Here is a 25,750-nt window from a genome sequence, read left to right on the forward strand (position 1 = left end):
GTGCATGGTTGTATGTTTGAGCAAGGGATCATAGACATGACCTGTGGTCACCGGCTGAAGCCCAAGGTCGCTGGCTTGGCCTGTGCCACTTGATCAAGGCACATATGAGAAGCAATCAGTGGACAACTAAGGTGTTGCAACTATGAGTTGATGCTTCTTGTCCCAGTAGAGCCCGAGCTCTATGTCGATCAGGCGTCCCTGATTCGACTTCCCCGTGCAGTGGGACACTCCTGCTGCTTATCAGCAGGGCTGGCAGCCTCTTCAAGACTACTCTTGAGGTGGCTATGAGGATGCTACTTATGAGTGCCGACACTAACTGCCACCAGAGGAAAGACACGACAGACACACAGGTGAGTTGCAAGAAGCACACAGGCAGTTTATTACTCACAAATCCTTTTGGTATGCCTGGGTACAGCTTAAGGGGGCCCCGTGGGTGTGCTCCTTGGCTGTCTTTGGTCAGAGCAGTGTGGAGATAGTCCACGTTTACGTAGAAGTCTGGGCGACTACCATAGTGAGGGGAGGGGGGACCTTAGCTTTAGTACCTCTTCTGGCCAATGCCTTCTAACAGGTGTCAATCTACAGGTTGATCACCTCAAACCACCTTTTTGGGAGTTCCTCACAGGGAGCCCTTTTTTATGTTAATCTACTGAAATGTTACAGCAAGCCACTTTTAAGATGTTCCTAGGGAAGCTTCTTTATGTTAACTTACAGAGTTAGGACATCAAGCCACTTCTTATCTATATATAACTCCACACACACACTAACTGGGCCCTGCGCAAAAGTCAGAGTCTGTTTATCACATCTGCGCACACTAGATTAATTCCTATCCAGACAGCATAACTTTATTTAATTTTCTTAATTGCTTTTAATATTATATTCTAATTATTTATTTTCCATATTTTTCTATATTTAATGACTATAACCTGATGTCACTGCAACACTTTTCATCTTTCTCCCTTCCTGTCTCTGTCTCTATCTTGCTAAAAAATACAAAACAAAAAAGAAGACAAAAGAACTTGCCCATTGAGTTAGAACAGTGATGCTGCTCTTTTTCTGAACCAAGGCTGGGGGTGCACTCCTCCTGGGAGCACACCCGGGCCTTTCCCCTGCTCCTCTTCCCTCTCAGGCCTCTATCTCTGATTCAGGTTTTTTTGTTAATTAAAAAAATTAGGCCCTGGCCGGTTGGCTCAGTGGTAGAGCGTTGGCCTGGCGTACAGGAGTCCCGGGTTCGATTCCCGGCCAGGGCACACAGGAGAGGCGCCCATCTGCTTCTCCCCCCCTCCCCCCCTCCTTCCTCTCTGTCTCTCTCTTCCCCTCCCGCAGCCGAGGCTCCATTGGAGCAAAGATGGCCTGGGCGCTGGGGATGGCTCCTTGGCCTCTGTCCCAGGCGCTAGAGTGGCTCTGGTCGCAACAGAGCGACACCCCAGATGGGCAGAGCATCGCCCCCTGGTGGGCAGAGTGTAGCCCCGGGTGGGCGTGCTGGGTGGATCCCGGTCGGGCGCATGCATGTCTGTCTCTCCCGGTTTCCAGCTTCAGAAAAGTACAAAAAAAAAAATTATTTTTATTTGTTTAGTGTGAGAGAGGGACAGACAGACAGAAGGGAGAGAGATGAGAAGCATCAATTCTTTTTTGCAGCACCTTAGTTCATTGACTGCTTTCTCATATGTGCCTTGCCGGGGGTGGGGTACAGCAGACTGAGTGACCCTTGACTCAAGCCAGTGGCCTTTGGGCTCAAGCCAGTGACCATGGGCTATGATCCCATGTTCAAGCTGGATGAGCCTGCGCTCAAGCGGTGACTTTGGGGTTTTGAACCTGGGTCCTCAGCATCCTAGGCTGATGAAGTATCCTCTACATCACCACTTGGTGAGGCATTTATGTTTTTTGAGAGAGAGAGAGAGAATGAGAGAGGTAGGAAGGGAGAGAGAAGATGAGAAGCATCAACTTGTAGTTCCTTTCACTTTAGTTGCGCATTGAGCTTCTATGTGCCTTGTCCAGAGCTATGCCAGTGACCCCTTGCTCAAGCCAGCGACCTTTGGGCTCAAGCTGTCAAGCTTTAGGACTGTGTAGATGAACCCCAGCTCCAGTCAGCAACCACGCACTGACAAGCCCGTGCTCACAGCCAGCGACCTTGGGGTTTCAAACTGGTGACCCCGGTGCTTCCTGCAGGGGCACAGGGCGAGGGCCAGGGCGGGTGCTGGGCAGGGGTGCAGGGCGATGCTTTATCTGCTGCAGCACCGCCAGCCGGCCCCCAGCTCCTGGCCTGAGGCCTCACGGCTGCTGTCCTCCCCACCAGAGGGCAGAGTATTGACCCCGCCAGGTTCTTGATTTAGAAACACCTGGTGCAACCAAGGGCTGTGGGTATAGATATACTCCACCACGTTTGGGCTGATTGTCTGATTTGTGTTTCTAGGTTCAGGCAAAACCCCAGCCCTGGGCGGCGGCTTCCACGTGAATCTGGGAAAGGAGTCGAGAGCACAGACCCTGCAGAACGGTATGTCCTGCCACGGTGCTGCTGGGCGGGGGCGGGGCGAGGGCGCGGGGCGAGGGCGAGGGCGGGCGCTGGGCAGGGGCGCGGGGCGAGGGCGAGGGCGGGCGCTGGGCAGGGGCGCGGGGCGAGGGCGAGGGCGGGCGCTGGGCGGGGGCGGGGCGAGGGCGGGCGCTGGGCAGGGGCGCGGGGCGAGGGCGAGGGCGGGCGCTGGGCAGGGGCGCGGGGCGAGGGCGAGGGCGGGCGCTGGGCGGGGGCGGGGCGAGGGCGAGGGCGGGTGCTGGGCAGGGGCGCGGGGCGAGGGCGAGGGCGAGGGCGGGTGCTGGGCAGGGGCGGGGCGAGGGCGGGTGCTGGGCAGGGGCGCGGGGGCGAGGGCGAGGGCGGGCGCTGGGCAGGGGCGCGGGGCGAGGGCCAGGGCGGGGCGCTGGGCAGGGGCGCGGGGCGAGGGCGAGGGTGGGCGCTGGGCAGGGGCGCGGGGCGAGGGCCAGGGCGGGCGCTGGGCAGGGGCGCGGGGCGAGGGCGAGGGCGGGCGCTGGGCAGGGGCGCGGGGCGAGGGCGAGGGCGGGCGCTGGGCAGGGGCGCGGGGCGAGGGCGAGGGCGGGTGCTGGGCAGGGGCGCGGGGCGAGGGCCAGGACGGGCGCTGGGCAGGGGCGCGGGGCGAGGGCCAGGGCGGGTGCTGGGCAGGGGCGCGGGGTGAGGGCGAGGGCGGGCGCTGGGCAGGGGCGCAGGGCGGGCGCTGGGCAGGGGCGCAGGGCGAGGGCGAGGGCGGGCGCAGGCCGCACTTCCAGGAGGGGTTGTTCCCAGGTCCCCTCCCCCAGGTCGTCAGGACCTCCTGCCCTCCTGTGAGGACCCGCCCAGGGCTGCTCCGTGAGTGGGTCCTGTGTGTTCTGTGTCAGTGGGTGAAGTCTGTACAGTCTGGCGTGCAGCGCCGCTGGGGCTGGTTTCTAACAGACAGCAGAACTGTCCGCTCTGACCTGTGTGTCCTTGTTGGATTGGGGAGCTCTTTGTGCACTTGGGATACAGGTCTCGCCCCAGTGACACGGTGGACAGTCTTCACCCTCCGGATGCTGTGCTTGAAGCGTAGAACTTTTCACTTTGGTGATATGGCCCCATATGTCCCCTCTCCTGTAATGCTGATGGAGTCCAGTTTACCTGTTTGTTCCTTCGTTGCTGTGCTTTCTAAGTCATAACTAAGAATCATGGCCGATCCAGTCCAATCACAGGTTATGTTTCTGTTTTCTTGTCAGCTGCAGTTTCAGCTCTTAGAGTTAGATCCTGAGCCACTTGGAGTGAGCGGCCCAGCTTCCCTCTCGCATGTGCTTGTCCAGCATGTGGTGAACCGGGCAAGCCCAGGGTTCTGAACCGGTGACCTCAGCATTCAGGTCGACACTTTGTCCCCTGCGCCACCACAGGTCAGGCTCTTGTCCTTTCCTTTTTTTTTTTTTTTTATTCCGAAGCTGGAAACAGGGAGGCAGTCAGACAGACTCCCGCATGCGCCTGACCAGGATCCACCCGGCACGCCCATCAGGGGGCGATGCTCTGCCCCTCTGGGGCATTGCTCTTTGCATCCAGAGCCATTCTAGCGCCTGAGGCAGAGGCCACAGAGCCATCCCCAGTGTCCGGGCCATCTTTGCTCCAATGGAGCCTCGGCTGCGGGAGGGGAAGAGAGAGACAGAGAGGAAGGAGACGGGGAGGGGTGGAGAAGCAGATGGGCGCTTCTCCTGTGTGCCCTGGCCGGGAATCGAACCTGGGACTCCCGCACGCCAGGCCGACGCTCTACCGCTGAGCCAACCGGCCAGGGTCTCTTGTCCTTTCCTTTTATGCTGGCCTCTAACAAGCCAGGGTGACTAATTTCTTCCTTAAATGTGTGAGGAATTTACTACTTAGGCCATCGGAGCCTAATGTTTCCTTTGTGAGAAGGTTTTAGTTACAGGTAATTTCCTTTCTCTTTTTTTTTTTTTTTTTTTTTTGATAGAGACAGAGAGAGAGACAGGGACAGACAGACAGGAAGAGAGAGAGATGAGAAGTATCAATTCTTTGTTGTAACACCTTAGTTGTTCATTGATTGCTTTCTCATATGTGCCTTGACCGGGGGCTACAGTAGAGTGAGTGACCCTTTGCTCAAGCCAGTGACCTTGGGGTCATGTCTATGATCCCATGCTCAAGCCAGCAACCCTGCGCTCACACCAGATGCGCCCACACTCGAGCCAGTGATCTCGGGGTTTCAAATCTGGGTCCTCTGTATCCCAGTCTGACGCTCTATCCACTGCGCCATCGCCTGGTCAGGCTCAGGTAATTTTTTTGATGACACTATTTTTAATAGGATTTCAGTGGGACAATTTAGATTTTCTGTTCCTGTCAGCTTTGTCAGACGTACTTTGCACATTGTCTGTTTCTGTCGTTCAGGTCAGGTCAGTGGTCGCTGTGCCGTCCCTGACACGCCCAGCTCTGCCCTGGTCCTCTGCGCTGTCTCTGCCCCCGCTCTCACCAGGGGTTTACCAGGCAGCAGTGGTGTCTGTCTGTCCTGAGTTTGGCCTCATTGACGAGTGTAGTGTAATCATCTTCCTCCAACATCTGACTAGTGTGTTTTTTTAAGCTTCCTAGTTGGAAGTTTAAATCACTCTTTCAAGCTTCCTTTTCTGCTGTTTGTATTTAGAGCTGCACTTTCTCTCTGATCTTGGGTCTAGCTGTGACCCTGTTGAGAGCGGTCTCTGCTTCTCGTTCTGTGGGGTGTTCAGGGTTAGTCCTAACATACTTGTAGACTTAGAGTAGTAGTCTGCAGAGAGCGATCGCTCACACGACACCTTCTGGACCAGCATGGCCACACCACGACCACACTGGATGCACGCAGCTGTGTATCCACTCTGGTCCAGGTCAGGACTCCGCGGGCGGCTGGCCCCACTTCTCTTGTCCTCCCCCCCCCCGTGCGGTTTCTCCCAGGAGCCCTGGGCAGGTGTTCTGAGAATGCCCCTCATTGAATTTGCTGTGAATCTCGGGGAAGGTCCCCCAGAGGTGGGGCACCCTCCTGTGTGCCCCGTATTGGGTGGGAGTGCTGGGAGCCCCAGGACACAGCTCTGCCGGGCTCCTCCAGGGGTCCCGGGACGCGGCTCTGCCGGGCCCCTCCAGGAGTCACGGGACGCGGCTCTGCCGGGCCCCTCCAGGGGTCACGGGACGCGGCTCTGCCGGGCCCCTCCAGGGGTCACGGGACGCGGCTCTGCCGGGCCCCTCCAGGAGTCACGGGACGCGGCTCTGCCGGGCCCCTCCAGGAGTCCCGGGACGCAGCTCTGCCAGGCCCCTCCAGGAGTCCCAGGACGCAGCTCTGCCGGGCCCCTCCAGGGGTCACGGGACACAGCTCTGCCGGGCCCCTCCAGGAGTCCCAGGACGCAGCTCTGCCAGGCCCCTCCAGGAGTCCCAGGACACAGCTCTGCCGGGCCCCTCCAGGAGTCCCAGGACGCAGCTCTGCCAGGCCCCTCCAGGAGTCCCAGGACGCAGCTCTGCCGGGCCCCTCCAGGAGTCCCAGGACGCGGCTCTGCCGGGCCCCTCCAGGAGTCCCGGGACGCGGCTCTGCCGGGCCCCTCCAGGAGTCCCGGGACGCGGCTCTGCCGGGCCCCTCCAGGAGTCCCGGGACGCGGCTCTGCCGGGCCCCTCCAGGAGTCCCGGGACGCGGCTCTGCCGGGCCCCTCCAGGAGTCCCAGGACGCAGCTCTGCCAGGCCCCTCCAGGAGTCCCGGGACGCAGCTCTGCCGGGCCCCTCCAGGAGTCCCAGGACGCAGCTCTGCCGGGCCCCTCCAGGAGTCACGGGACGCGGCTCTGCCGGGCCCCTCCAGGAGTCCCAGGACGCAGCTCTGCCGGGCCCCTCCAGGAGTCACGGGACCCAGAGCCGGGCCCCTCCAGGAGTCCCGGGACGCGGCTCTGCCGGGCCCCTCCAGGAGTCCCAGGACGCAGCTCTGCCGGGCCCCTCCAGGAGTCCCGGGACGCGGCTCTGCCGGGCCCCTCCAGGAGTCCCAGGACGCAGCTCTGCCGGGCCCCTCCAGGAGTCCCAGGACGCAGCTCTGCCGGGCCCCTCCAGGAATCACAGGACACAGCTCTGCCGGGCCCCTCCAGGAATCACAGGACACAGCTCTGCCGGGCCCCTCCAGGGGTCCCGGGACGCGGCTCTGCCAGGCCCCTCCAGGAGTCACGGGACCCAGAGCCGGGCCCCTCCAGGAGTCCCGGGACGCGGCTCTGCCGGGCCCCTCCAGGAGTCACAGGACACAGCTCTGCCAGGCCCCTCCAGGAGTCACGGGACGCGGCTCTGCCGGGCCCCTCCAGGAGTCCCAGGACGCAGCTCTGCCGGGCCCCTCCAGGAGTCCCGGGACGCGGCTCTGCCGGGCCCCTCCAGGAGTCCCAGGACGCGGCTCTGCCGGGCCCCTCCAGGAGTCCCGGGACGCGGCTCTGCCGGGCCCCTCCAGGAGTCCCGGGACGCGGCTCTGCCGGGCCCCTCCAGGAGTCCCGGGACGCGGCTCTGCCGGGCCCCTCCAGGAGTCCCGGGACGCGGCTCTGCCGGGCCCCTCCAGGAGTCCCGGGACGCGGCTCTGCCGGGCCCCTCCAGGAGTCCCGGGACGCGGCTCTGCCGGGCCCCTCCAGGAGTCCCGGGACGCGGCTCTGCCGGGCCCCTCCAGGAGTCACGGGACACAGCTCTGCCAGGCCCCTCCAGGAGTCACGGGACGCGGCTCTGCCGGGCCCCTCCAGGAGTCACGGGACACAGCTCTGCCGGGCCCCTCCAGGAGGTCCCTGCCCTTTTCCCACCCTGTTCCTCCGACAGCACTCCCCCGTTCCGCCCCCCCAGGCCAGCGCTGTGGGCGGGACGCAGGCGATGCCTGGGGGCTCTGTGCCTGTGTCCCCACAGCCCCGTCGCAGCACTGGCCTCTCGCGGGGTCAGCAGTGCCCCGCCCCTCGGGTCTGGGCTCTCGCAGGCACAGCTGTGTTCCCTTTGTCGTGTGCAGGTGGTCATCTCCTCCTGTGGTGTCTGCTCCTCAGTGTGGCCTGCCCTCTTTGTTTCTAATTTCCTCTTGTCTGAGAGTGTGCGCCCGCCTGCCTGTCATGCCAGCCGCCCTCCCTGGGTCCTTCCTCCAGCCCCTGCCCCTTGCGGTAAATCACCTGTGCCCACTCTGCTGCCGAAAGCTCCACTGTCGTGTTTCATTTCCAAGGGTTGTGTCTTTTTTTTTTTTTTTTTGTATTTTTCTGAAGCTGGAAACGGGGAGAGACAGTCAGACAAACTCCCGCATGCGCCCGACCGGGATCCACCCGGCACGCCCACCAGGGGGCGACGCTCTGCCCACCAGGGGGCAATGCTCTGCCCCTCCGGGGCATCACTCTGCCCGACCAGAGCCACTCTAGCGCCTGGGGCAGAGGCCAAGGAGCCATCCCCAGCGCCCGGGCCATCTTTGCTCCAATGGAGCCTTGGCTGCGGGAGGGGAGGAGAGAGACAGAGAGGAAGGAGGGGGTGGGGGTGGAGAAGCAGATGGGTGCTTCTCCTATGTGTCCTGGCCGGGAATCGAACCCCGGGTCCCCCGCACTCCAGGCCGACGCTCTACTGCTGAGCCAACCGGCCAGGGCCGGGTTGTGTCTTTTTTAACTACAGCCTGTTTCTGTATTTCTCTGGATTGATGTCTTTATTTTTTTAAGACTTTGTTATTGACTTTAGAGAGAAGACAGAGAGAGAGAAAGGAGGGGAGGAGCAGGAAGCATCAGCTCATACTAGTTGATTCTTGCATGTGCCTTGACCAGCCAAGCCCAGGGTCTTAGACCGGGGACCTCAGCGTTCAAGGTGGAGGCGTTACCCCCAGCGCCACAACAGGCCAGGCACTAGCTGGGTGTTGAAAGCTTTCTTCTGTGAACTGTCTGCTTGTTGACTTTGGCGTTTCTCTCCTCATCTTGCTGTTTCTCACAGAGGTTGGTGACGCTTTGCTGTCAGTTCACGTCATACGAATGCGGGTCTTGAATTGATCCCTTCATTTCTGCAGCCCATGTGGGGCACCTGTCAGCTTTGGGTTCCCGTCTGATGACCGGAGTGGACTGCAGTGGGCAGTGCACAGGGACAGGGGTGGCGTGTGCCCTGCAGAGCGTGCAGGGTGGCTGCTGCACAGCCTTCCCTGGGGTCCCTCAGGTCTGGGGGTGGGGAGCCCTGTTGTGTGGGAGTGTAGTGTGGACTGGAGGGCCCTTCTTTCCTGGGTGCTGCTTTGCGTCCACATTCTCGCTCCCTGCCTGCACCAGGCCTGGAGGGGTGCAGGTCAGTGCCACCTGGAAGAGAAGGGCAGGCCCTCTTTGTATAAAGGGTCAGCGTTTCAGAAGCACCCGCTGTCCACGTTCCTGTCCGGGATGAGGCTGAGGACAGGAAGCGTGCTGAGTTAGAAATCTGTTGCGTGATTCGTGTTATCAGTTGCTTCCTATGCGTGTAAAGCTGTGCGTGCCTGTGTTGTAGTTTATCCCTCCGGCCAGCTGTACCTGCTGACCTGGCAGGAATCGGAGACTTCCTCGGGCGGGGCGTGATGGCAGTGGGCGCACAGTTCCTTCGGGGTGATGACACGCCCTGAGTTGGGGTAGTGCTTGCACACTGGCACGTACGGGCCACGTGGGGAGTGTTTCAGTCTGAGCTGTATGCACTGACTGTGCTGTGACACCACGGGAGCCCCGAGCCCCTGGCCTGTGCAGATGAGCCCCTGCCCCGAGCAAGTGCCCTTGGGGAGCAGCCCTTCCACCTGGTGGGACAGGAGTCCCCAGACATGTGCCACAGGCTGGGGGCAGCGAGCCGGTCTCAGTGGGTCCCCTGTCAACTGCTCTGCCGCCAGGCTGTGCGACACTGCGTTTGTCCGTCTGATGTGCTGATGGGGAGGGGGATTGGCCCAGCTGTCGTCTGTCTAGTCCGTCAGGGTCTCCGTTCTGCCCCGGCCTCCGCTCCAGGGACAGGAACAGCGAGTGACCCTGACGTCCTGTCGGTTCAGCCTGACTGTAGGCCTCAGGCCTCGGAGCTGCGTGGACTCCAGGCAGCCTTGCAGGGTGCTTGAGGGAGCAGGGCCCCACTGTGGGAGTGGGACGGGTGGGGTGCTCTCTGGGGCTGCTCTCCGGGTGCCCACCTTTGGGCAGTGGTCATTGTCAGCAGCAGGTGCTGGGTGGGGTGGATTAGCCTGGCCATGAGCCAGACACAGCTGAAGACACCGTAGAGCCTTCCACAGCCACAGTCCTTGTCAGAGAAAGCAGGGGACCAGCTTGTTTCCTGGGGGCTGAGCAGAGGGCCCGCTCCTCACCCAGCCCAGTCTGGGGTGCAGCAGAGGGGTCTGTGGTGGGGCCTGTCTGCCCAGCCTGCCAGCGCAGCTGGGGAGTGTGTGGGGGGTCCCTGGGGATGACGGACGCCGCTCCTCATGCGGCTGCTGTGGGGCCCCTGGGCCTCTCTGTTCCGGCTGAGTGTGGGCCCCTGGGCCTCTCTGTTCCGGCTGAGTGTGGGCCCCTGGGCCTCTGTTCCGGCTGAGTGTGGGCCCCTGGGCCTCTCTGTTCCGGCTGAGTGTGGGGCCCTGGGCCTCTCTGTTCCGGCTGAGTGTGGGCCCCTGGGCCTCTCTGTTCCGGCTGAGTGTGGGGCCCTGGGCCTCTGTTCCGGCTGAGTGTGGGGCCCTGGGCCTCTCTGTTCCGGCTGAGTGTGGGGCCCTGGCCGGACAGGGCAGCACTGCCCTCTCGTCACTGTCTTTTGCCCTCAGCTTACGGGGTGGGCTTGCTCAGAAGTGGGGTGTGTGCAGATCGTCCCTCCCCTGAAGTGGCCTGGGGCTGCTAGTTCCCTGGCTGGACGGCACACGGAGGCCAGGGCTCTGAGCCACGGAGCAGGGTCTGTCCCTGCAGGCCCCTGCAGGGCTTGTGTCATGTGGGACCTGTGGGAGGTTCCCAGACGCCCCGAGCTCAGGCATGTGAGAGAGGCATGTCCACCCTGCTGCCCACGCCCACCCAGGCCTGGATCTGACGCTGTTTACACGTGGAGAGGGCACCTGGCGGCAGGGGGAAGCCGCAGGGGTTTCACACCCGGCACCCGCACTCAGGGTGTTAGAGTGCTCTGTGGAGACGGGCATGCACTCGAGCTCACAGTGCATGGAGCGCACAGCGAACCACGGCTGCAGAGGGGAAGGCGAGCCACGTGCTTAGGCGGGTGGCGGCTCGGCTCATAACTGTCCCTCGTGTCCTAGGGCGGCGGCAGATCCACCACCTGGGGAGCCAGCTGCAGCTGAACCAGCACTGCTTGGACACGGCCTTCAACTTCTTCAAGATGGCCGTCAGCAAGCACCTGACCCGCGGCCGGAAGATGGCCCACGTGATCGCCGCCTGCCTCTACCTCGTGTGCCGCACGGAGGGCACGCCACGTATCCTTTGGTTCGCAGGCCGTGTGGACCCCGGCTTGGCTCTTGGTTGGCCTCCTCTTCGGAGTTGGGGTGCCGCAGTTTCAGTGACTTCTGTTTAGTTGAAGCCCCTTGTTTGTAGACGTAGCTGACTCGACGACTGCTGGGCTTCCTGGCTGGCCCAGCCGTCAAGGAGCTGGGCAGCTGGGCGCCCGCCCCCTCGGCCCCCCAGGAAAAACACAGCGGGTGCTCTGCCACCACTCAGCCTCTTCCGGTGGTTGGCTGGTCGTAGCCAGGCCAGTGTCCGCAGGGCAGGACAGGTGGCCTCGCAGCCACGCCAGCTCCGCCTCTTCAGGAGGACTGTCTGCGCTCTTCCTGTGCGGGGCGCCTCACGGGCACGGCCCTGCAGACGGCTGCGGGCCCGGGTCTGTCTGCTTCTCTGCCTGAGGAGGTGCCAGGCTCCAGGCTCCCCGGGGCCGCCTGCCTCCTGCTTCCCGTGCTCTTTGCCCTGCTGCCCGTCCTGCGTGGCCCTGCTCCTGGCCCCACGGCCTCTGACGGCTCCGTGCTGCACGTCAGAGGGCAGTCTCCCTTCTGCCTGTGTCCACAGGGCCGTCCAGGGTGCAGCTGCGTCTACCCAGCACCTGCGTGGCAGTGGCATGGTCTTCCTGCCTCTGCATTCCTGCAGAGCAGCTCGAGGCCCTGGGTCTTGTCCTCTGTTTGTGACGGGCTCTTGTTTGCAGGCTCAGAGGGTTTGTGGCCCGGTGACCGCGGTGGCCCGGGCACCTCCTGGCTCAGGCTCTCTGAGGCACTGGTTTCTCCCTCGGTGCCTCCCCTGCCCAGCCTCACAGTCCTGTCTTCCCTCTCTCCTGCCTGTCCAGCTTGGACCCCGGACAGCTGGACACAGAGGCCATGTGTGGGGGTACAGATGGGCTGTCTCCCAGGGGAGGCTGACAGCCCGGGCCAGGGTTTCTCTTTGAGGTGGTAAAAATGGGCCAAAATTTGATTATGGGACTGGTTACTCAGCTCTGTCAATAGGTGAAGAAGCATTGGACTGTAACTTTGACCTTGGACATTGCTCGATACCTGGCAGCAGGGTGCGGGAGCCCCTCCGTGGCCTTGGCTGGGCAGCCTCAGGATGGCTGCTCGGGGGTGGCATGGTGAACAGGGGGCCCCAGACGTGTTCTGGACACCCCTCTCACTTCTGCCGTGGGGTCCTCCCTGTCCCTCCAGCTTGGCTCTGCAGTCCCCATTCTGGCACCATCTCATCCCTTCCATAGACACTTCAAATGGCCAGAGTGCACTTGCTTCACAGGCTCGAGACGCCCTCCTCCTCAGCTACCTGAGGTGACCCTGTGTGCCCAGGCTGGTTTTTGCTTCTGAGCTTGGGCGGCCTCAGCACTCCCACATGTCAGACCCGCCCCAGGAGGCTGTCTGGTTGAGAGGAAGGACCTCTCTGCTCTCTCCTTGCTCTGACTGCCGGCAGGCACACCCCCAGGGTTCCCCGCAGGGTCTTTCCCTCCCATCTCCCAGAGGGTCTGGTGGGAGGACCTGCTCCCTAGCCCCCTGTCCCGGCCTGCTGTGGCTGTGCCTGCAGAGGCTGCAGGGGGTGTCCCGATGGCTGCAGCACACCAGGGCTCAGTGTGCTTTTCCCATGGCTGGTGTTCAGGTCTGACCTTTATTGGGCCGCATCCAAGCTGCCAGCAGGCCTGTGTGGGCAGCCTGTGGGTCCAAGTGAAGCCAGGAAGCGTGTACGGAGGCTTCTGTCACTTGTGCTTGTCACCGCCTGGGGGAGCCCTGGGCTGGAGGGACAGGTCTGCGGCTGCATCCAGCCTGCTGCTGCCTCTGGACCCGCTGTCTCTCAGGCGTCAGACATGGGGCTTATTGGCAGCATTTGTGGGCACAGGTCTGGGCAGGCTTCCAGAGTCTGAGGTCCTGTGCCCACTGCCACCACGTGCCCCTCTGTTGGTGGTGAGCGAGGCTGTTTGTCACAGAGAGGTGTGGTGCTCTGGGCGTCAGGGCGAGTGGACTGCTCCTCCCCCACGTGTGGGGAAAGGCAACGCGCCGTCCCGGGCTGTGGCTATCTGGGCGGGCTCAGTCGGCCACAGGTGTCCTGCTCCAGCGCTGGCGAGGTGCTTCACCAGCTTGCTGTGGTGCAGCTCTGCACGTGCCCTGGGTCCTGTTGTCTTCAACTGTGGTGACGTCCCTCTGTGCTCCTGTCTGTGTCCGCAGCTGGGCCTGTTTTCTCGGGCTCACCACCCCCTTCTTGGTAACAGCTTTATTGAGGTACATTCCACAGTCCACCCCTTCAGCATGCGACTCAGTGGTGCCGCTGACGCAGTCAGTGTGGTGGCACTGTCTTCACCTGATGGCCCCGCTAAGCCACCACCTGCCGCTGCTGTCTCTGTGTCTGCCTCGTGGACACGTGTGTAAGGACATTGTGGAGCCCGTCCCTGGGAACTCCACGTGTACCTCACTGGGGCAGCGTGGGGCCTCTCAGAGCCTCCCTGCGCCCCCCACAGCCACACCCCTCCCCAGCGGTGGCGTCCTCTAGCTGTGTAGAAGGTCCCTCACCCCACCTCTTCCCCAGCACCTCATCAGTCTTCTTAGAGAACCAACTTCCGCATTGTTGTTTACCTGTACTGTGCATTTCTTCTATTTCATCGATTTTTAAAAATACCGAATTTATTAATTTTAGAGAGAGAGAGAGACAGGAACATCTGTGTGCCCCAACTGGGGTTTGAACCAGCAACCTCTGTGCTTCCGGATGATGCTCTAACCACCTGAGCTATCTGGCTAGGGCTTATTTCATTGATTTTATTATTTCTTTCCTTCTATTTTCTCTAGGTTTAATTGACTATTTTCCCAGCTCCTTGAGACACATGATTTTACTGGTTTTTTGACATAAGCTGGGTATTTCTCTGCAGGTGGGTTTGGTTCAGCATCACCCAGTTTTGATGTGTCTTGTTTTCTGATTTCCATGTTTATATCTTAGATCTTGGACTCTTGTCGAAGTAATCGCTCATTTTGTGCGACCACCTTTAGTATGACCTGTGTTGCCTGAGGAGAGGCCCTCAGTGACCCCGTTCCCTGTGAGCTGAGAGGCCGTCCGTTCGCAGCTCAGCAGCGGTCGGCTCTGGCGCTGCGAGCCTCCAGAAGAGCGCGCGTGCAGCGGTGGGGCATGCTCTGCAGGCCTCGCCCGGCTGGGTTGCAGTGACGGTCACGTCCCCATCGTGGTTTCCAGCTCTGCTCTTAGAGGAAGCTGAGACCCACTGCTCGTGCTGCCGGCCGCTCTTCCGGGTCTCCCAGTTTTCCGTTACATCCGGAAGCAGTGTCATCAGGACACAAGCTCGGGATTGCGGGTCGTCCTGATGGAAGCAACTCCTCTGATGTCATGAAGTGCCTTTGTCACTGACTGTGTTCTAAATCCACCCACGTTGGGTGTTAGTGACACTGCACCTACTTTTGCTCTGTGCTCTCGTGGTCAGTCTTTCTCCATTTTTTTTTTTTTCTGAAGTTGGAAATGGGGAGGCAGACAGATTCTCGCATGCGCCTGACCAGGATCTACCCGGCATGCCCACCAGGGGGCGATGCTCTGCCCATCTGGGGTGTCGCTCTGTTGCAACCAGAGCCATTCTAGCGCCTGAGGCAGAGGCCATGGAGCCATCCTCAGTGCCCGGGCCATCTTTGCTCCAATGAAGCCTTGGCTGCGGGAGGGGAAGAGAGACAGAGAGGAAGGAGAGGGGGAGGGGTGGAGAAGCAGATGGGCGCTTCTCCTGTGTGCCCTGGCCGGGAATCGAACCCGGGACTCCTGCACGCCAGGCCGACGCTCTACCACTGAGCCAACCGGCCAGGGCCTTTCTCCATCTTTTCAAGTTCAGTCTCCTTGATACATTCAGATGCGTCTCCTGTAAGCAGTGTGTGACTGCATCTTCCTGTCTGACTCTAGTCCAGTTTAGACTGTTTTTCTTGAGAACCTCAGGCTTTCAGTGGACGGCTGGTGGCGTGTGGGGGCCGAGTCCCAGGTCCACCCGCTTGCTCTCCATCCCATCCTCTCGCCTCCTCTCAGAGAAGTCGGGACTTTCACATCGTTTCCTTTGAGTACTTGAGTCACACAGTCTGTGTCAGTAGCTTGGGTTCCCCTGGAGGCGAGGCCCTGTCCCCCGCCGTGCTGGAGTCATCTACAGCTGGAAGGTGGCACTTGTGCGTTGTCCGCCCTGCTGAGCCTCTGGCTGCTGTTACAGACGTCGCACGGACAGGGTCTGGTCTTGCTGTCCCGCACGCCTGTGCTCTCACGTGGCCTGTGTGGGAACAGGGTGGGAGCTGCACTGTCCGCTGGTCCCAGCCTTGTGCTGGCCTCCGTGCTGAGAGGACAGTGACCCGACAGACTCCGAGGGGGGTCCGGCCTTGGTGCTGCTGGGCCGCCCACGCTCAGGAGCGGGAAGGCAGCCCGGTGGGTGGTACCCCAGCTCCTCCACACCCTTGGCCCACCGGGTCATTTCCGGCAGCTGAGGAGGAGGGCATCCCGAGCCTCTGAGGCTGCTTTCACCAGGTGTGTGCTGGGCAGGCCCTGCTGTGCGGGGCACGGGGCAGGTGTTTGCAGCGGCTGTGCCTGGGGCACGGGGAGCACGGGGAGCAGGCCCGGGAGCCCAGCGGGGCACGGGGAGCACGGGGAGCAGGCCCAGGGCACGGGGAGCAGGCCCGGGAGCCCAGCGGGGCACGGGGAGCACGGGGAGCAGGCCCGGGAGCCCAGCGGGGCACGGGGAGCACGGGGAGCAGGCCCGGGAGCCCAGCGGGGCACGGGGAGCAGGCCTGGGAGCCCAGCGGGGCACGGGGAGCACGGGGAGTGGGCCCGGGAGCCCAGTGGGTACTTATTCTCTGGCCAGCGGGGTGGGTGGGGGTGTTTGTGGTGGCCTTTATGCTGGCAGGGCTGGGGCGTGGCTGTGGGGCCTGTGGATTACTGTGCTGAACGGTGTCCACTGTCGGAAGGCCGGAGGGAGGGCGGTGCTGGGCAGATGGTTCTCGGCCGGGGTTCTCGGAGCTGCCCGCGCTGCATTCTGGGGACTCGCCTTGTCTGGTCCCTTCCGGGCTGGGGATGGCGGTGTCGGCTGCCACCTCGCTGCCCTGCCAGCCCCGGCGTGCCCCTGTAGAGGCCGTGCACACGTGTGCCGGTCAGACCTGCTGGACAGCGCTTGTCTCTCTGGGCGGCTTGAAGGAGCAGGCTGCGGTCTGGGTGGAGAGTTTGTCTTCTTTTTATCTCAGTTCTGCCTTATTGAAGTCTCCCTTAACTTCCACTCAGCGAAGTGGGTCTGAGTTTAAAGGAGGGTCCTATCTGTGATTGTGGGGTGGCTGGCCTCTCAGAGCTGAACCCAGGCACCACGGCTACAGTGGTGGGCATGGCGTCCCTTTCTGAAAACCGCCCTGGTCTGTGTGGACTGCCAGACTGCTCTGAGTGAGACAGCGGCCTGTCCACCATCACTGCGTGTGGCTGTCTTCTCGGCAGCATGCTCAGCACCGCCCACCAGAACGTGGCAGGACCTGGAGGGAGGCAGAGCCCCAGGCTGTGGCAGCAGGCCGGCCTGGTCCCTGCTGACTCGCAGGTCCCTGAGCCGAGGTTGGAGGAGGCTGCTGGGAGGACACTGGCCCACCAGACAGGCCAACAGAAGACCCCAAATGCGCATTAGTGGGGAACCGGTGTGGGTCGTGTCCCAAGGGCATGGAGAGACCGGGTGGGGCACGCGGGCGTGTGATGCTGCTCAGGGAGGCCGGTGCCCAGGCTGACCCGCTCAGTGGAGATGCTTCCTCACAGCCAGTGCGCACTGAGCAGGCGCCATCCTTTGAACTCGGCTGAATTAATTTAACCTCCTTTCTCACCCGCATGCTTTCTCTGACACCCCCAGGCACAGGTGCCCCCGTCTGCGTCCACACCGTGCAGCCTCGCTGTGCCGACTCAAGCTCCCAGACCTGCGGCAGGGGGTCAGGAACCCACTCGACTTCAGTGCTTTGGGCTTCTTTTTTGTTTTAGGCATAAAAGGAAACGCCCAGGTCTTCGCTGTATGGCTGGATGAGTGCTGACCTAGGTGTCCATCTGTGTGACCTGGTTGTCTCGGGGACAGGCAGCTTTGTCCCTGAGGCAGTTCCAGTGCTCCTCTGTCACTGCCCTTCTGAGTCCAGACCCCACTGCTCCCCAGCAAGCTTGTTCTGGAGCTTCCTATGACGGGAGCCCGCGCGGGGTGCTCTCATCTGGGGGTTCTCTCACCGCTGGACCGCCTGCCGTCATCCATGTGGTGTGCGGGACAGGTCGTGGGCCCTCTGTGACACCTGGCTGGCCCCTGTTGGCCGTTGAGCAGTGCGTGCGCTTTCCTGCTGGGGAGTGAGTCCTCCCAGCAGTCCAGGGTCGCATGTAGGTTCAGGTTTTTTTCTTTTAATTTGTATTTTATTTATTGATTTTACAGAGAGAGGAGGGGGAGTGGAGCGAGAAGTATTGACTCATGGTTCCTTCACTTTAGTTGTTCATCGGCTGCTTGTCGTATGTGCCTTGACCGGGCAGGCTTAGGGTTTTGAACCGGTGACCTCAGCATTGCAGGTTGATGCTCTATCCTCGCGCAAGACCTCAGGCCAGGCCAGTGGTCAGTTTTGTAAGGAACGCGGAGGCCTTTGTCCAGAGTAACTATGGAGTGTGCTAGGCCTGGCTCCCGCGGCCATGGTCCTGCTGCTGGGTTGCTGTGGTAACTGATGAAGGTTTAGTTTCACTGCTTATTGGCTCCGTGCTTCTCTTCATGAAGTGTCTGTTCTAAACTTGTGCTCACTTTTTGCCTTTATTTTATTTCATTTTAAATAGACTACATTTTCTAGATCAGCTTAGGTTTATGGAAGAGTTCCACGTGTCTCTGCTGTCCACACGGCCTCTGTCAACACCTGGCACTCGTGTGCTCTGTGTCATGACTACGGACCTGCATCCACACGTCAAGACGTCCCCTCTTGGTTTGACAAATGCACGACACTGTTTCACCACTGTGGGACATGCAGGGCAGTTCCGTGGCCCTTCCAATCCCCTGTGCTGCCCCCTCCGCCCCTAGTGCCCCCTCCGGCCCAGAGCTATGCCATTTCCAGAGCTCCGTCTGGCTTTGTTCCCTCCCCGTTGTCTCTCTCCTGTGTCACTGACTTCTGCTCATCTGTCCCATACGCCTTCCCTGCACCCCTTTGTCTTCTCCCTGTCCCCACATGGTCACGGCCTGTGGGTCTGCGTGAGGCGTGGTCTGTCGTGTGGCTGCTGCCCTCAGGTTGTGTGCAGCGCCTGACCTCGTGTGGGACGCGGCATTGGGTTTCCTTCCTGACATCTGCTCTGGGCTCTGATCCGGCCCCATAGGTTTTTTTTCTGAGTTACTTTTTTTTTTTAAGATTTTACTTATTGATTTTAGTGAGCAGAGAGAGAAGGCAGTGGGGAAGGAGTGAGAAGTATTAACTCGTGTTTGTTGCTTCTTGTATGCGCCTTGACCAGAGAAGCCCAGGGTTTCAAACTAGCGACCTCAGCATTCCAGGTGATGCTTTATCCGCTTTGCCTCGAGTCAGGCTGAGCTACTTCTTGCAGCCACAGCAGACCCAGCGTGACGCTCACTTTTGCTTCGTCTGCCGAGATTCTGACCCAGCAGCTTGTGTTTGGGGTTTCTGTGTTGCCTGGTTCTGATTCACTCAGAGCTTGTCCTGGTTCAGGTTTAATGATCTGCCAGGAGCAAGGACAGGACCACGCCAGAGCCCCCCCAGGTATCGCCTCGAGCACCAGCGGGCGGCTGTTCCCACGGCCGGGCCGTGCATGGGGGGGCGGGGCCACGCGCAGCCCCACCCTCCAGGGTGCTCAGAATGTTGTTGCGCAGGTGCGGTGGCCTGAGCTGGGACAGGAGAACCCCCCATGGGGCAGGAGGACACCGGACTGGGCAGGGCCTGCTCCCCCGTCCTGGTTGTGGCTCACAGGGGCCTCTGGGAGGTTCCACGAAGCCCCCTGCTGCTGCCTCCCTCTCCTTCCCGCCCCGCCCCCCCCCTCCCCGCTCGCTAGCGCTGAGCTTAGATCTCCAAGGGCTTCCTGGGTGAGATTTCCTTGACCTGTCCTGCAGACATGCTCCTCGACCTCAGCGACCTGCTCCAGGTAGAGTCCTCTGAGTCCCTTTCCCTCGGGGGCTGTGCTGGGGACATGTGCTGCCCTGTCAGGTCAGGAGGGTCTGTGGGCGAGGGACATGTGAGGGTGTGGACTCTGGTTGGGGGCACTGGACTCAGGGTCCCATGTTGTCCCAGGCTTGCAGCCAAGCCTCAGAACTGATGGAGAGCCCAGGTGGACTTCATCTTAGGCAGGGGAAATTTTTTTAAAGTATATGTTTATTTACTTGTTTGTTTTTTAACGAGAGAGAGAGAAGGGGAAGACAAAAAGTGAGAGAGATGAGAAGCATCAACTCATAGTTGCGGCACCTTAGTTATTCATTGATTGCTTCTCATATGTGCCTTGACTGGGGGGGCTACAGCTGAGCCAGTGACCCCTTGCTCAAGGGGTCCTGGGCAAGGGGTCACTTGCTCACAGTGACCTTGGGCTGAAGTCAGTGACCATGAGGTCTTGTCTATGATCCCATGCACAAGCCGGCAACCCCGCACTCAAGCTGGTGAGCCCACTCTCAAGCCAGCAACTTCAGGGCTTTTTTGAACCTGGGTCCTCTGTGTCCCAGGCTGATGCTCTACCCACTGCGCCACTACCTGGTTACCTGGTCAGGCTAAAAGTATTTTTTAATTAAGATGTATAAAGTACTTAAAATTTTTTTTATTTATTGGTTTGAGAGCAAGGGAGAGAGAGCAGGAGAGACACATCACTTTGTTGTTCCACTTATTTATGCATTCATTGATTGATTCTTGTATGTTCCCTGATTGGGGATTGAACCTGCAACCTTGGTATATCAGGACGATGCTCTAACCAATTGAGCTACCCAGCCAAAGCAAAGCAGTTCTTTAAAAGAAAAATACATCCATACATTTCAAACAATATACAAACCTACATTTACAGTCTACTTAAAGAAATTTACCTTCTGGATAGCGGGAGAGCATTTTCCTGTATAATCTCATCTCCAAAGGACTGAACACGGTAGAAAGACCCAGGGACACGTGTGGACGGGACACTCTTGGGGGCAGGGCCGTGCCAGGGTGCATCCACAGAGGTGGTGTGTATGTCCGGTGCCTTGTGAATGGGCCCCTGGGGATCACTCCACAGAGAATGTGGGAAGAGAAGGCATGCCCCTGAAAACAGACACGATGGCCGTGTAAGGGTTCCTGCAGGGTCCACAGGAATCCCACCCACAGATGGGAGCTTTGTCCAGATCTGGGCACCCCGTGCGGTGGGGGTGGGGGCTGGTGTCTCCTGGGGCCAACCGACAGGTAGTTCCCCGTGCCAGACGCTGCCAGCACCGTGTATTTCTGTCCTCGCAGCTGTCCTCATGCGTGGCATCTCTCAGAAGTCCTGCTGAAAATAACCCACTGGAATTGTGAGAATCCTGCACTTCACGTGCCACGCTCGGGCCGGGGCAGGGCACGCGGCTCCCTCTGCCTCCAGTGACTGCCCGGAGGACACCAGGCCGGCAGGGCAGCGCACAGGAAGGGTTGGGTCCTGCCGGCAGGGCGTGGCATTCTGGTGGTTTCTCCCCTTACAGCTTCGGTGATAGGAAACCAGTCAGCTGTCCCGACGGAGAGGGTGACGGAGTGGATGTTCCCGCTCACCCGGGCTCAGCCCCAGGACCCAGGGGAGTCACTGTGCTGCCCTGCAGGTTCCGGCTGGACACAGGGATGATATGTTTAGACCAAAGCCTCAGTGGAAGGCCCCTTGGAGCCCCAGGCTGTTGGGCTCAGCATCACAGGGCATGTGTTCTGCACTTGTCAGGACGCCAAGGCCAAGGCCTCACCCCAGGCCCTTGCACTGCCAGGGGCTGTTTAGCGGAAATGAGCAAAGGCCTTAACATTGGCAGAGACGCTCCGGTTTAGAGTCTCATTTTAGTCTTGTTCACACACCCCAGGTTCACCACTCCCCAGGCTGCGCTCTCAGCGAACACCCTCCAGCAGGAGCCGAGGGATGACCCAGCACCCTCATGCCCTTGGGTGCTGGCGGGAGGCCCCTCACTCGCTGTGGCACAGCTGACCAGGGTGCTCAGTTGCTGGTACCACCCCTCAGAGGTGGGGGCCAGGAGCCCTGTGTGGGCAGAGTCCACCTGTCATTGGGAGAGTGGGGAGGGCTGGCTGGCCCCACCCAGAGGTGACCCATCTTTGTCACGGGGGCAAGCTACAAGCACAGAGTGACCCTTAAATGAGCGTCAGTGTCACAGTTTGTGATAAATTCAAGGAAGGATAGCGTCTTTGCCAATAACTGCCTGTGTTTTATGTGCTTCCTCTTTTTAACATTTGACTTTCCACCGGACATCCATTCAGCGTCCTTACCTGTGGCCTGGTGTCTTCGTCTGCCTGGGGCGTGATGGTGAGGTGGCAGGAGGTGTGACATAGGCGGGCAGGGTCAGATCAGGAGGGTCCAGGAGCCCGGCAGGAACCCCGCAGAGGGCCGGGGGGCTCCTGAAAAGATGCCCACGTGCACACACACCACACACACTAACACACCGCACATTCATGAGTGCATGTAGGTGGGCAGGCCATGAGCTCTGTGAGCCACCAGCCCCGTGGCAGACTTTCTGGGGCCTTCACAGGACCTGAGAGGAGCCAGTCCAGTGACTGCCAGCAGGGGTGGAGGGCGCCTTACACGGACTTCCATCTCCTGTTATTCCTTAGCGCCCTGATGATGTGGCACATGCCAACATTCTGACTTTTTCTTGGTTTCTTTTGGTGGCTTCTTAGGCACTGGGCCACAGGGTCCATGTCAAGAGGCCCATTGGCCAGGCTGGACCAGCCATGGGCGCCTTCTGGGAGGCCCGGGTCCAAGGGCTGGGCCTGTGGGGGGCTGGGAGGCTGGCAAGGAGCTTTTACATTGGGGTCTTTAAAGACTGAACAATGAAATGTGCATTCTGAGGGTAGGAAAGTAGACGTGCCCTGGCTGGATAGCTCGGTTGGTTAGTGTCGTCCCAAGATGCAGAGGTTGTGGGTTCGGTCCCCAGTTGGGGCACATGCAGGAACAGATTGATGTTTTTCTTTCTCCCTTCCTTCCCTCCTCTTGTTCTAAAAGGAACCAATAAAATAAAAAAGAAAAACCCAGCCATTTCCTGAGTGCAAACGCCCCGTGTGGTTGTTCCGACAGGTGAACGTGTACGTGCTGGGGAAGACGTTCCTCCTCCTGGCGAGAGAGCTGTGCATCAATGCGCCGGCGATAGGTACGGGCTGCGAGCCCCGCGGTGCCGGGCAGGGTCTGTGCGGGTGCGAGGGCGTGGCGAGCGTGAGGACAAGGTAAGAAACATGTCCGTGAGGCTGCCAGCAGCCCAGCAGCGTGGCCCTTATTTCTGATTTAAACTAGAATGCTGAGGTCAGTCCCCTGCAAGTGTGGACAAGGGTGTAGACTAAGGGAACCGGGTGCTGCTGCACGTGGGACCTTGTGTCCGCCTTTGGAGGAATGCACCCAGCAGCCAGGGGCCTCAGGGAAGGCGGACCGCAGCACAGATGGAGCAGCCCGGCCTATGCTGGAGCTGTGCCAGGAGCCGTGCCAGGAGGACCGCTGTCCGTCTGCCTGGGCAGGCCGCCCCTTCCTGTGCCCATCCTCCTGCGGAGTGCACTTCCTCATATTCAGGGAGGGCAGTCCTGGGTCAGCCCACAGGATGACTCCCTGGGGCTAGGAAGACAGGGTCCAGCAGGGTGGGCCAGGGGGGTGCAGGGCAGAGGGGCCCTCTCCTCCTAAGAGCCCACACCCCTACTGTGTGACATGCTCCCCTGGGGGTCGTGCTGAGGTGTTCCAGAAATGGAGTGGTGGCCCAGGGAGTGAGTGCTGTGCAGGAGGACAGCCTGCTTCCCTGGCAGCACCCGTGAGGGCGGCCCCGGCCTGGCAGGGACATGACCAGGGGCTGGAGCCCGGGCTCTGGGAGAGCCCCACTACACCCCCTCAAGTCTGAGTCCGTCGTACAGTTGGGGTACACCTGAGTAGCTAGTGAGGCTTAAGTAAGCATTTAGACTCCTGGCCTTTTCCAGCGCTTTGTGCTGCAGCCCTGGGGAGCAAGCCTGCCCAGATGGTAGAGGCCGGCCTTGCCAGCAGAAGGCAGACTTGGGGCGGACAGGTGTCCCTGGCCACAGTTTGCTTCTGACCAGTGAGCTAGGTCAGTGAAAAGTCGAGCGTCCTGCAATCACTTATTGATGTGTGGCTCTCACTTTATTAAAACCTGACATAAACTCTGAAATGATTTTTACCAGGTTTTAGATTTGAAAGAAAAATCTTAAGTCAAGCTTAGAACCACTTAGAATAAGATCAAGGAGGGTGAGAGGAACGGCCAAACCTACAACGCAGGTGGAGTGGGCACACCTGGCAGGGTCGGGGCTGCCAGCTGCCCAAACCTGCCCTCCACCTGAGATATGCATCCCAACGGGCAGGGGATGCCAAGTCCCACCCACCAAGGACTCGGAAACTGAGGCTTGGGATTTGTAGAAAACATCTGTCTGTTCCATACCTATTGCTGCAGCCAGCTGTGTATAAAAGATTTACAAAGTTTGTGAAGGCTGTCAGCTGCTGCAAAGGCTGCGGCCCTCCCCGCCCCCCCAGAGCACATCCAGCACCCTGTGGGGCCTCAGGCGTAGAAGATGAGTTCTGGGATCTGCCCGCCCTGGACCCCGGTGCCATTGGTGCTGTCCGAGGAGCACTGGAACTGGAACGTCACCTTCCCACACTGCACCTCTGTCATGCCCTCCTGCCCGAAGTAGCTGAGCTCACTGCCGTCTAGGACCGCACTGGCCGTGTAGAAGGTGTCCTGCTCCACCTGCACGGGGTGTTCAAACCAGACTGAGAAGGTGCTGCTGGAGCCGTCGGAGACAAACCTAGTCAGGTTCTGGGCAAGGACCACCCCTAGCCGCTTGAGTTCAATCTTCACACTGTACTCGGCTTTCCCAGAGCTGGACCCGTACAGGCCCAGGCCTGCAACAAACACCCTCCTGTCCACAGCGAACTGGATGCTGTCACAGCGTCCGCGGTAGCGCCACTGGTTGCTGCGGTAGGCCGAGGACTGGAAGCGGTGGCACCTCTGCGGGGCCAGCCCCTGCCTCTTGGTCAGCGGGAAGTCGAGCAGGGGCTTGTTGGCTGCCGTGTACCACAGGAAGATGTTGTGGGTCTCCTCCAGGGTCAGAATGTCCGACTGGGCAGCGCCATTGGCAAACTCTTCCAGGGTCATGGTTGGAATTCGGACCAGGTAGAGGGCCGGCCCCAGAACATGCCTCTTGTTGCGTGGGGTGACCGGCAGTCCCTGCCGCTTGCACTCTGCCTCGGCCCAGTTCAGTACGGCCTCGAAGACCACCGCTTCCTTCGTGTTGAGGGCTTCCCGAGTGACGATGATCTCCAGCGTCTGCCAGTCAATTTCACAGAAGCCCTCGGACCTTAGGGCCATCTCAGCTTGCGCGTCAATGACCTCCCAGCAGCGCTGGGTCAGCTCAGGCTCCTCAAACAGCCGGCTCTGAGACAGCAGGACACAGGCGTTTTTGGCCTCCAGACTCGTCTCCAAAAAGTGGACGCAGGCTTTTGCTAATGCGGGGACGATGTATTTCTTGGCAGCGTAGAGAGTGGCCAGCACTGTGTCTGCTTCCAGATCAATCTCATCACTGTACAAGTACCTAGACAGGGCAGGGACCACGTCAGAGACCGCATGGGGCACGCTGGGCACCCACCCAGGGCTGGGGAGACAAGCCCATCTGTCTGGGGCACCAAGCAGTAAGGAACACCCCCCATCCTTGCAGCTAGTGGAACCTACTTACTTTAACATGATAAGAAAAGCTGCAGGCTCCACGTCGGGGATGTGGATTTCCGACTTAACTTCTGCGAGATCCCCATAAAACATGGCATAGAAGACCGAGCTACCGACAGCCAACACGTACTGTGGATGAGAGAGAGTTGCCCTGAGCCTCAGGCGCTCCCACCCCCAGCGGGGCCACACCCGGGTGGAGGACAGTCAGTTCGTAATCAGGAAATGGCCTGTCGCCTTTGGGAGCTCCAAGGGCCAAGCCTCTACCAACCTTGTGGGCAGGCACTCTCTGGGCCCCACCCGCGGCCCCCACAATGAAGTGGACATCAGCCATGAGCTCGTTGTTGAACATCAGCGCGTTCCTGTGAAGGGGAAAGACAGAAGGGTCGGGGCTCGGGTTGGCGCAGGACTCTGGCCCGAGTAGGGGGTGGGGGCGGGAGGACTGGCTCAGGACCCGGGACGGGGCGGGGGCGCGGGCCAGGCTCACCTCTCACGCAGGGTCGGGTGGAAGGATTGCCAGTTGGGGCTCTCCAAGTTGTTATTGTCGGGCGCGGGCGGCGAGGGCGCGGGAGGCGGCGGGGCGGGCGGCGGAGCGCTGGGCGGGCCCTTCCTGCCCGCGGCCGCGGCGTTGCTGTTGGCGATGTCCGTGGCGGTGGCGGTGGCGGCCGTGGCGCCGGCGGGCGCGTACAGCTCCGCGGCCATCTTCACTGGCAGGGTGGCCTTGGCGCGCGGGGGCGGTGCGCCGTGCGCCCTTGCGCCGCGCCGGGGCTTCGGGGGCGGCTCTGCGAGCACGAGAAGTGCGGTTAGACACTGTGCCACCCGGCCGTGCAAACAGGTCAGGGGCAGCAGCATGGGGCCGCAGCGGGCGCTGCTCCCTCGCCCCGCCGCCGCCGCTGCCCTGCCGCAGGGGGCGCTGTCCCGCCCGCGCGTCACGCTGCGTCACGGTGCCCGGGCCCGCCCCCGTCTCGCTCCGCGCGGATGACGTGCGCGCCGGGGCTCCGCCCCCGGGGCTGGCCC

General features: G+C 60.8%; 2 protein-coding genes across 5 annotated transcripts in view; one reads left to right on the forward strand and one right to left on the reverse strand.

Annotated features, from left to right (window-relative positions):
* BRF1 (BRF1 RNA polymerase III transcription initiation factor subunit) overlaps window positions 1–25,750 on the forward strand; it is a 57,164-nt gene that overhangs the window by 10,801 nt on the left and 20,613 nt on the right. For 2 of the 4 annotated variants that reach the window (XM_066344682.1, XM_066344681.1), the window contains exons 2-5: window positions 2,411–2,491; window positions 10,692–10,865; window positions 18,950–18,981; window positions 22,105–22,177. In XM_066344682.1, the coding sequence (XP_066200779.1) occupies window positions 2,411–2,491; window positions 10,692–10,865; window positions 18,950–18,981; window positions 22,105–22,177 (360 nt within the window). Of the gene's footprint in view, window positions 1–2,410; window positions 2,547–10,691; window positions 10,866–18,949; window positions 18,982–22,104; window positions 22,178–25,026; window positions 25,098–25,750 lie in introns of those variants that run through there. The other 2 variants (XM_066344685.1, XM_066344684.1) reach the window with 2 other exon arrangements.
* On the reverse strand, window positions 22,204–25,650 carry BTBD6 (BTB domain containing 6). Its single transcript, XM_066344686.1, has 4 exons — window positions 25,221–25,650; window positions 25,005–25,095; window positions 24,747–24,865; window positions 22,204–24,605 (listed from the first exon to the last, which is right to left on the reverse strand). Exons 1-4 carry the CDS (start codon window positions 25,583–25,585, stop codon window positions 23,573–23,575), a joined length of 1,608 nt encoding a protein of 535 aa, XP_066200783.1. The 5' UTR covers window positions 25,586–25,650; the 3' UTR covers window positions 22,204–23,572.

Source organism: Saccopteryx leptura, chromosome 6 (genome assembly GCF_036850995.1).
Source record: "Saccopteryx leptura isolate mSacLep1 chromosome 6, mSacLep1_pri_phased_curated, whole genome shotgun sequence".
Classification (NCBI taxonomy): Eukaryota; Metazoa; Chordata; class Mammalia; order Chiroptera; family Emballonuridae; genus Saccopteryx; species Saccopteryx leptura.